General features: G+C 40.6%; 2 protein-coding genes across 6 annotated transcripts; one reads left to right on the top strand and one right to left on the bottom strand.

Annotated features, from left to right (window-relative positions):
* Window positions 1–122: 122 nt before the first annotated feature.
* On the top strand, window positions 123–4,191 carry erd22 (ER lumen protein retaining receptor 2). Its single transcript, NM_001140122.1, is given in 5 exon segments — window positions 123–358; window positions 1,727–1,827; window positions 2,114–2,272; window positions 2,412–2,664; window positions 2,911–4,191. Coding segments are annotated over 5 exon segments (639 nt in total). The 5' UTR covers window positions 123–267; the 3' UTR covers window positions 2,946–4,191.
* Window positions 4,192–4,266: 75 nt separating this feature from the next.
* Window positions 4,267–9,672, bottom strand: LOC106601732 (lipid droplet assembly factor 1). Of its 5 annotated transcripts, none has more exons than XM_014194078.3 (6): window positions 8,517–9,672; window positions 6,798–6,903; window positions 6,492–6,660; window positions 6,223–6,309; window positions 6,013–6,078; window positions 4,267–5,893 (listed from the first exon to the last, which is right to left on the bottom strand). In XM_014194078.3, the coding sequence occupies exons 1-6, from the start codon at window positions 8,537–8,539 to the stop codon at window positions 5,844–5,846; spliced, it is 501 nt and encodes a 166-aa protein (XP_014049553.1). In that variant the 5' UTR covers window positions 8,540–9,672; the 3' UTR covers window positions 4,267–5,843. The 5 variants fall into 5 exon arrangements, with proteins under 5 accessions (XP_014049553.1, XP_014049554.1, XP_014049555.1 ...); XM_014194079.3 differs by having other exon boundaries at window positions 6,171–6,309; window positions 8,517–9,671; XM_014194080.3 differs by lacking the exon at window positions 8,517–9,672 and adding an exon at window positions 7,279–7,383.
* Window positions 9,673–10,360: the final 688 nt, after the last annotated feature.

Below are 10,360 nucleotides of genomic sequence, written 5' to 3'. Positions count from 1 at the left end.
TGGATGCTGGTAGGCGTGTTTTGCACAGGTGTCACTCAAACCACTGTATCCAATCCGAACCCAACTTGTTTTGTAATTTACGTTTTTCTTACGCCCCCTTCCACGTCGACTTGCCCTATCGCCATATTTCAACTCGGTGCATCAAAAAAGGGATAGTGAAACCGGTTAAATAAGTTAGCTAGAAAGCTAGTTTAAACCAGAAAAAGTTGTCAACAGTGGACTTTAAGTCATTTTCACCGGTGTCAAAAGAAGGCATCAGCTCCAGCAATGAACATCTTCAGGTTAACGGGAGACCTCTCTCACTTGGCAGCTATCATCATTCTCCTGCTCAAAATATGGAAAACCAGGTCGTGTGCTGGTGAGTATATTAGCTACTAAAATGTATATTTCTTCAAATGACTTATTGGCTATGTGCTGTCTACTTATGTATTTAGTTAGCCGTCTGCCCATATTCCAACCAATCTAGTTAGCTGTAGTTTAGATCCCTGTAGACAGCTAGCTAACATGGATAGTTAGCGTTATATTCCGAACCCACTGATATTTACCTGCTAGCCACAGAACAAACGAGCAACGAATGGCATTTTAAGTGCTGATCAGTGTATATATAATGCATCATGAAACAATTAAATGCAGATCATGTTGTGTTCGCTAGCTAGTGAGTTTGAATTGGTTGAACGTTAGCTACTTCATCACACTGTAGCATGTCAACTTGCTAGCTGTCTATTCTAGCGCGGCAACTTGGATTGCTCAGATTTTTTAAAAGTTAACTACTAGCTAAACGGATTACTGTTTAATCAAAGCCTTCATTGAATATCTGATTTGCCACCTATGTAACTGGTAGCTCGCTAACTTGCTATACAAAACATGTTAACTACGGTATCTTATTAGCTAGCTACGTGTAACAGACAAAATAGTCGATGATTTAAAAAAAAAATCGATTGCTCATAAAGTGATGCAAGTTTGGACACTGTACCGTGCTTTCAGATGAGGTATTTATTAATAACTTATGTTTAAACATCCCGTCTAGTGTCACCTTGTTTTCTGCAACAGTCTGGCATGCGAGTTCACTCAATGTCCCGGCGTTTGATTGTTAGATCTGGACTCTGACGTGGCATTCTTGAAAGGATCACGAAATTAAATTAGGTGGCAAGGAATCAATGCATTATCACTCAAAAGTAGTCGACACTTCTACATTTGTCTCAAATTAGCTGAACACATCCTATATTCTAAACACTCGCACACGTTTCTCTCATCGACCTTGTTTGCATCGGATTAATTTGTCTTTGAGGCATTAGGATCTGCTGTCTTTTTCTAATACCAGTCACTGTAATATATGGAATAAATAAGATTTATTGTGCACATTACGATTAGGCCTACATGGAGATGCATTAGTTCCTGGGTGATCACCCTGGTCTTGAGATGCTGCTGCATTTCTTGACGTAGTTTCAGCAAACAGATACAGTTCATTTACCCTCTAGTCAGACATGGGTTTGTCTCATTCACATTTCCAACTGCTGTTGATAAGATACTATCACAGTTGCAGCTCTGACTGGGCAGGGGCTTGCAAAGGAAAATACTATTTTGGAAGTTGTGAAGCACTTGCCATTCTTCCAGAACTTGTTCTTGAAGTGATGTAAAACTATTTTATTTATTTTTTAAACTAGAATAATCATTTCTTATTTCATATTATCTGTCCTACTGTTATAAAACTGGTTGTCCCTTCCAGGTATCTCCGGGAAGAGCCAGATCCTATTTGCTTTTGTCTTCACTACTCGCTACCTGGACCTCCTCACCTCCTTCATTTCCCTCTACAACACCACCATGAAGGTAAGAGGATGGCAGGACCTTATTACTGAGCCTTCCTTTATTTCTCTCCATACCTCCAAACCACTGATAGTATTGATTAAGTGTTATGAGTTGGGCCAGGCAGAATCTGTGGAATTCCTTAGAGTTGTCAATGTCCTCACCAAATCTATCTGAGGCTTCAGATAAGTTCTATCTGTAGATTTCTTCTGGCCCTAGTCCTTATGAGAGACGGTCTGGACTGTGCTATTATTTTCTTCTCAGCACCATTAACGTGGGATACGCTGATTTTTCTCCCTCTTCCCTGCAGGTGATCTACATTGGTTGTGCCTACGCCACTGTCTACCTGATCTACATGAAGTTCAAGGCCACCTACGATGGGAACCATGACAGCTTCCGAATGGAGTTTCTGGTGGTTCCTGTAGGGGGCCTTGCCTGCCTGGTCAACCATGACTTCTCTTTCCTAGAGGTTAGAGACATTTACATTACATATGAAGGAGAAACCCCTAGTTGATGGCTACTTAACCTATTCCGCATGATCAGTTGTTAGCGGGCGGGTGGATGAGCTTAATGGCTAATATACATTGTTGTGTTTGTCTTTCTATCAGATCCTGTGGACATTCTCCATCTACCTGGAGTCGGTGGCCATCCTGCCCCAGCTCTTCATGATCAGTAAGACGGGCGAGGCGGAGACCATTACCACCCACTACCTGTTCTTCCTGGGTCTCTACCGGGCCCTGTACCTCTTCAATTGGATCTGGCGCTTTTACTTCGAGGGTTTCTTTGACATGATCGCCATCGTGGCCGGCATGGTGCAGACCATCCTCTACTGTGACTTCTTCTACCTTTATGTCACCAAAGGTGAGTGTCCACCTCTGATTCCTGTTCTGCCATCTGTGTATTCGCTGTTTGACCTGGTATTTTATGTATGCGTAAGTAAGCTTTGTTGGAGTAATTGATGGTTGAATTTGTAGGACTACATCATATCCTAAATGAGTTATAATCTATCTAGATGCACTTTGAATGTTGTAGTACACAGGAGTCAGCACACTGCAAGGGAAATAAATAAAAAAATTGGACCCTCTGACATATCTCAATAATCCTCAGTGCTGAAAGGAAAGAAGTTGAGCCTTCCAGCATGAGAGGTTCAGACGGAGACCCCGTGTCTCCCAGCAGACTCAGGGTGCGTAGAGATGACATCACGGAACCCCGCCGAGCGAGCACAAGATGCCTGAGAGAGAGAGCAACTCAAGGGGAAAAACACTAGTCTTCTTCATGAGTAACTTTGAACTGGTAAACAACAAACAGCTCCAAAACTGAATGAGAGGTCATCCCAGGTCTTCACGCAGTCTTCAGATATCTGTTTTTAGCATCTTGCCTTACCTTTTCTCATTGCTGTTCAGAAAAGAAAGAAAGAACATGGTTTTTTTTCGAAATGTGAGGTGTGCTCTTTGATGGCTCAACATGCATTGTCGATTAGGGTTGACTCAATGCAAAGTACTATGCCGAACTTCAAAATGAAATGCAAAAATGTAGTCTTTAAGATTAAGAGCGTCTGCTAAATGACTAAAATGTAAGATGGAAACGATGTGTCTAGGAGTGTTATGTAATGATTTGTCTTGATATTTTTTTCATACATTGTTTTTTACATTTAACCCCTTGGCCAATTTATTATTCACAACTACATTTACTTATCTGTTTTGTAGGTGCTCTTTCCTTTGGATATCCCAGTTTGCACTCCTCTTTAAAAAAAGTTATCCTGCAAAGCCCACTTTCAGGTTCTTGTGTTTTATAGAACCCTTTGCCCAATATTTTTTTCCCCAGTTGCCCTTTTGACATTTTTGGTAAAATTTACTTCCAATGCAGTTGTCAAATTGGAAAAAGCTCCCATCTTAACATGATAAATATCACCTTTCACATCACCAACCAAAATAAGAGTTTATTGCATTATGTAGGCCCAGCCTCAGCTTGTTCAACATTGGATGATTGTAAGTAATTTAGGGGTCCGTGTCAGTAAATGTGCTTTCCGATAGGGCTATTTGGTTTGTTTTCAATGCAGTCATAGACTAAGGTTAATTTGGTATTGATTGAATACTGTAATCGCCTTACATGGTCAGTTTGTTGTTTAGCTGTTTAAATAAAGATGCAGTCATTTGTCACAGGTAAAACACCCATTGAAATGTAAATGATATTCTAGAACAGGGTTGAGGAGGAATGCGTGTGAGATATGGTGTTTGTTATGTATGCATTTGGGTCAAATCTCAACATTTAACTCATTTTCCCAGCTAAGTAAACCCCATACTCTTTTCATTTGAGTCATTCCTATAGCTTTTGTTTTAAGTTGCATGATACCACTTCACCTCCAATAAACTTTTTATGAAAAAACAATTTTACCTTGTTACTGTGAAAAAACACAACCTATGTACAGACGGCTAGAAAAAGATCAGCCCAAAAAATGGTAAGTACTTAGAATTACTTGTATTTTATTAGAATCCCCATTAGCTGTTGTGAAAGCAGCAGCTACTATCCCTGGGGTCTACATTAAACATGACATATCAGAACATTTAACAAGAACTACAAATCTGGTGAAGGGTCAATCATTACAAATGGGCACACTTTTGTATATTTATTAGAAAATGTCTTACAATACTGAGACGCTGGCCTTTCTAGAGCAAATACATTTTGTGCAGTTGAAGTGATTTACTTAACATTCCATCAAAGTAACATCTCACTACTAATCTTCAGAGAAAAGGTACATTAAATTGAATACATAAAACAATTTATTTTAGATGATACAAATCATCAGTCACTATCTGTTAGTGCATACTTTACATTCTGTATATCTGGAGTGTTTCTGGTTCACACAAACTGACATGACCTTAGTCACAGAAACTAGCTCCCACTGTTCAAATGGACCACAGATTTTAAACTTAATCAAAAGACTGACCTGTTAATCCTATGTGGATCAAAACTAGAGGAACACATACAATCTTTGGCAAATGTACAATATGGATTATAGCATACTGCACACATTGTTTACAAAATAAACAGATTGTCAAATACAATGTAGCAGTAACATGTATACTATTTGGACTGCTACCTGGTCATCTGTCATGTTCTAAATGGGCTTTGTTTAACAACAAATAATTTCTACCATTACAGGTGCTTAGTCCCCTCTCCATGGCAAATGAGGACAAATAAAAACCAAGGTACATTCACTGCATGTAACATCTGACATGCAGACTAGCAACCGATAGCAGCTTGAATTTCTACGGTTTATCATGTATAAAATATACATCTTTGTTCTCTTAATCCTTAGAAAGATCAAGGAAATAGAGATATTAGTGTAAATGCTATAGTGCAATACAATAAGAAATCAACAATCAATGTGTCTACAATTATACAACCTCCAGAATCATATAAAGAAATATTAATACTTGTATCAATGGTGATGATTCCATTGGACTGTATGGATAATAGATTTTTCTTGTTAAAGGCCCAAGGCAGTCAAAGACATGATTTTTCTTTGTTTTATAAATATTTCCACACTATGAGGTTGGAATAATACTGTGCAATTGTGAAAATGATGCCCTTTCAGTGTAAGAGCTGTTTGAAAAGACCACCGATACACCATTTCAGCCTGTTTTGGTTGGCTGAAAATGTGGCCTGCCTGTTGACATCGCCTGGCTGTAAATTAGTTAATAAGAAGAAGAGTTCCAAACGTCTCAGACAATAACAGCTAGTTTTCAGTTTTTCCCTCCTCACTTAGACCTAAACAATTATTGCTTGAGAATATGCTCTTTCCTAAAAAGCAATTTTTGCTTGTTTTAATTTATAAAAAATAAAAGGTACTTAATTATTAGCCCGAAATTATTTGATATTGAGATAAAAACAGCTGCATTGGGCCTTTAATAAAAAGTCAACCTGAGGTTTTACTCTAGTTCTCGAGTCTAGAGGAACCCCTATCTGCCAGTGTGAGGACTGCAGTGCAGTGATCAGTATACGATTGTGTCTGTAGAAGGCCATCTCCATCACTGACGCTACAGCTCCTTAAACCTCGAGCTTCCCATAGGATTCTTCATCTTCTTCTCTGTCAGATTTTAAAGTAGGGGAAAGAACAAACAACTTGAGTATTAAATTAAAGGGACACTTTAAACTTATGAGAAACAACATTGTATGATATCAAATGATGTGTTAAGTTGAACACACCTATCTTGTCCCATGACTGTTTTATTTGTCGCAGGCTACAACCTAGTGACTTGGTACGTACTGACACTGGGTGAAAGAAAAAGAAAGTGGAAGAGAATGAGAATCTCAAATGAAGGGCCTCTGTGTGTGTGTTTTCACTCTAGGCTGTGTTTTGATACCACTGGCTGTAGTAGAAGTTGAGCATGTTGGAAAAGGTAATGTAACAGGCACCGAAGACCAAGGAGACCAGGATGGCGAGGATGGCCAGAGCAGAGAGCACACACAGCAGACTGATCCCTCCCAGGGACAGCAGTAACACTGGAGGGAGAGGAAGTAGGAAGAATGAGAAAAACAAGAGCGCAAGAAAGGGTTTCAGTATTATCCACCTTCATTGTCCCTGATAGACACATTCAGGCTAGTTGTTATACTACAATGCTGGGAAAAGTATTGGTACTGTAGTAGTGGACAGTAGGTATTGTATCGGTAGTGTAGGGACTTACCCTCCAATAAAATGAAACCCACTGTGACAGCAATGAATGTAACAGTGGCAAAAGTCAGGAAAATCCCAATGGGTACAGTGGCCATGGCACCGAATACCAACACAGCCAGGGCTAAGAATGGGTGGCCATTGAGGTACTGCCCCATTGATGTGTTCATCAGCTCTGCCACCTAGTGAGAAGAGAGAGAAGTGTCGTGAACATGCTTCACATTACCTATTGTCCTATTAAGAAGTAATACATGCCTATTACTGTTAGACCAAGAGTTTGTAACAGTGTTGCTGAAGAGGAGACAGGGTGCACTGTTACCTTGGGGTCATAGTACAGGCTGTCCATCATGCTACTCAAACTGCCCTGAAGCTGCAGTAGCCCTTTGGGGATAGTTGTCACATTGCTGCACTGCATTGTTTGATTTCTGTCATGCACAGAAGTGGAAGAAGGGAGATAATGGGAGGGGGTGGGGTTTACATTTGAAAATAATTGTTTTTTTGCTGTCACATAGTTTGGCTACCTCTCATGGATACAAACATAGAAATATCTAGCTAGCTCACTTCTAAGTCTATTTCAGCAAAGCGCCCAAATGATGACACCTTAGCTACGAAGGTTTCTTGGTTTGTTTACTTTCACTAACGTTAGCCTAGCTGTCTCGCTAAAACTATTTCCAACGACTTGCTAGCTAAAAAGCAAGCAACACATCGAGTTACTCCTCGATTCCACTCGGTCTTAATTTTATCACAGCAACTCATGAAGTTCGCTAATAATCCAAACGTTTTGCTAAACTGTCCGTTACCTCCTGCAGCTACTTCTTCTATACTATTATGGCGGTCCGCAAACACACGTTATCAGTACATGCCGCCACCTACTGTACTGGAGTGTCTAGTCCAGGTGTGTCAAACTCATTTTAGCGCAGGGGCCACATGGAGGAAAATCTATTCCCAAGTGGGCCGGACTGGTAAAATCATGGTATATATAACTTAAAAACAACAACTTCAGATTGTTTTCTTTGTTTTAATACGATCAACATAAAACATAAAGCTGGAGCCTGAGGACAGTGTGTCCACAATAGTACAAGCACAACATCACTATTAATCATAAAACACCTCAAGTTTATTGGAAAATTCTAAAGAAAAAGAACACACAAACACAATGCCTCAGTGATTCACAGAAGTATATCACAGATCACAGAACTATATCAGGGTGTCTCATGCAGCACTTTATGTGGGGTTGCATAGTTTATTTGACTCCTGATACCTGGCATCTTTTAGCTTTCACCAGCGCATCAATATCAGGCGTCACATCCTGAGTGGCAGCCAACTTCAGGATGTGATTCAAGTGCTTGTGCGTGAGCCTTGAGCGCAGCTTTCTTTTATTTATGCTCATTACAGAGAAAACTTGCTCACAAAGATATGTGGTTCCAAACATGCACAACAGTTTTGCAGCGAGGGCTGTCAAGTTGAGGTAACCTGGCAAGAGATTCTGATAAAATGTGTCCAAGCCAGCTGCGGCAAATTTGCCCTTCATATCCGAGTCACACTGCAAGTCTATTATTTCAAGTTGGATGCTGACGGGCAGATCAGAGGGATTCACGGTGAATGGCGAGCAAAAAACGTTGAAGTCTTTCTCCAGTTCACCAAAAATCTGAAAGCGTTGCTCAAACTCCCGTAACAGTCCCGTTATTTTATCTTTGAACCGCATCATGTCTGCCACATGTTGGGTCGCGCACACATTTTTCAGACAGGGGAAGTGAGCTGCATCACCACCGGCAAGTTGCGTCTCCCACAATGACAGCTTCAACTTGAAAGAATGTATGCTGTCATAATACTGCGTGACGACTTTGTTGCGCCATTGCAGCTGTTTGTTCAAGTTATTCAGGTGCTCTGTAACATCCACCATAAATGCAAGGTCCTGCATCCATTCTGCGGAATGAAATTCTAACACTGGTTTGCCCTTTTCTTCCATGAACTGTTCAATTTCTTCTCGTAAATCAAAGAAACGCCTAAGCACAGCACCTCGGCTTAACCATCTTACCTCAGTGTGGTATGGCAGGCCATAGATGTGGTCTTTCTCTCTGAGAAGGCTGTCAAACTGACGGTGATTCAGGCTTCTGGATCGGATGAAATTAACAGTTTGGATGACTACTTTCATGACGTTATCCATCTTTAATGACTTGCAACACAAAGCCTCCTGGTGCAAAATACAGTGAAAAGTCCAAAAATCACGTCCTCCATTTGCAGATTGCACTTTCTCTCTGAACTTTGTCACAACGCCTGCTTTTTTCCCGATCATTGAGGGCGCACAATCTGTAGCCAGGCTGACAGCGCGGGACCAGTCCACTCCGACCCTGTCCAGCGCGCCGACGAGTGAGGTGAAAATATCAGCTGCTGTCGTTGTATCTGTCATCTGCACCAACTCCACGAACTCCTCGTGACGGTCAATGTGTCATCAACTCCGCGGATGAAAATGGCCAGTTGTGCAACATCTGTAATGTCCGTGCTTTCATCAATTGCAACTGAAAACCCAATAAATGACTTTACTTTTTGCTTCAACTGGCTGTCCAAATCCACTGAAAGATCGGAAATCCTGTCTGCAACTGTGTTTCTTGTCAGGCTGATATTTGCAAAAGCCTGGCGCTTTTCAGGGCACACAATCTCCGCTGCCTTCATCATGCATGTTTTTACTAATTCACCCTCACTAAATGGTTTTGAAGCCACTGCGATTTCATTAGCAATGAGGTAGCTAGCTTTCACTGCAGCGTCACTGATGTCTCGGCTGTGAGTAAACACAGACTGCTGTTTCTTCAGACCCGCCAACAGTTCATTCACCTTCTCTCTTCTCCGCTGTCCTTGAAAGTTGTCATATTTGTCGGCATGAAGACTCACATAGTGGCGACAAAGGTTATACTCTTTCAGCACTGCAACATGCTGTGAACACACCAAACATACAGCTTTCCCATTCAATTCCGTGAATAAATAGGAGGATGAACATTTTTCTTGGAACACTCTGCACTCTGCGTCCACTTTTCTCTTTTTTGACAGAGACATATTGGGGCAATGAGGGTGCCAAAGCACATAATGTTAAAAGTAGAAGCCGTAATAAATATCGCGGGCAAAACAAAGTAGCTCATCCGGACTGGCTGCACTTGCTTGACCTACTTGCTCTGCTCCGGTATAAACAGTTTGCTTGCTTAACACAATTGCTATTGCGCCATCCAGTGGACACAATTGGAACAGCAGTTTCTTTAATTGAAAAATTGCAGCTCATTTTTATACTTTACAAAATCATCTCGCGGGCCGGATTAAACCCATTTGCGGGACGTTTGACACCCCTGGTCTAGTCAATCACAATTTACAGACTAAATGAATAAAGAACCAAACATTAAAATTAACGTAACCCTCCTATCTTGTACTACTCTGTTCGTTATCTACTTGTCAGTAAGAGTGCCGACTGGTTTGAAGCTGCTTCTTCTTCTACGATATCTGCAAACAAATATTTGGGACAAATTCTCTGACATTGAAACTAAGGAATCCTATTTGTGCTTCTCCAGGAAAAATCTTCTCAAACCTCAGCAGCACTGATAAGCTTTCACTTCTTTGACCCTCTTTCCTACTGATCAACCTTTTTGGCCTCAATCACTCTGCCTCCCTTCATATTTTCTTTAATATCATCTATGTGTAGCAGTGTGATGTTGTTCCCCTAGATTATGCACCAAATTGCACACAATGACCAATTCAAATTGGCCAGGTCAAGAGGGGATGCTAATAATTTGATAATAATAATTCCGTGTTTTTTTAAAATTTAATTACAGCTGCATAGCTAATGTTATTTTTTGGTGTACAAACACTTTTTCATATCAACATTGTACATACACGTTA

The sequence above is a fragment of the Salmo salar genome, chromosome 03 (assembly GCF_965601325.2).
Source record: "Salmo salar chromosome 03, fSalSal1, whole genome shotgun sequence".
In the NCBI taxonomy this organism is placed as follows: Eukaryota; Metazoa; Chordata; class Actinopteri; order Salmoniformes; family Salmonidae; genus Salmo; species Salmo salar.
Note: the sequence above shows the minus strand (reverse complement) of the source record. Positions and strands in the feature narration are given on the sequence as shown.

Excerpts from the sequence above, each read along its gene's own strand:
- LOC106601732 (XM_014194078.3), bottom strand. The coding sequence starts at position 8,539 with ATGGCCTGCCATACCACACTGAG. Across the intron at positions 6,310-6,491 it reads GGGTTTCATTTTATTGGAGG|TGTTACTGCTGTCCCTGGGA; the intron begins GTAAGTCCCTAC and ends CTCTCCCTCCAG. Across the intron at positions 6,079-6,222 it reads CCTGGTCTCCTTGGTCTTCG|TGTCAGTACGTACCAAGTCA; the intron begins GTGCCTGTTACA and ends TCTTTCACCCAG.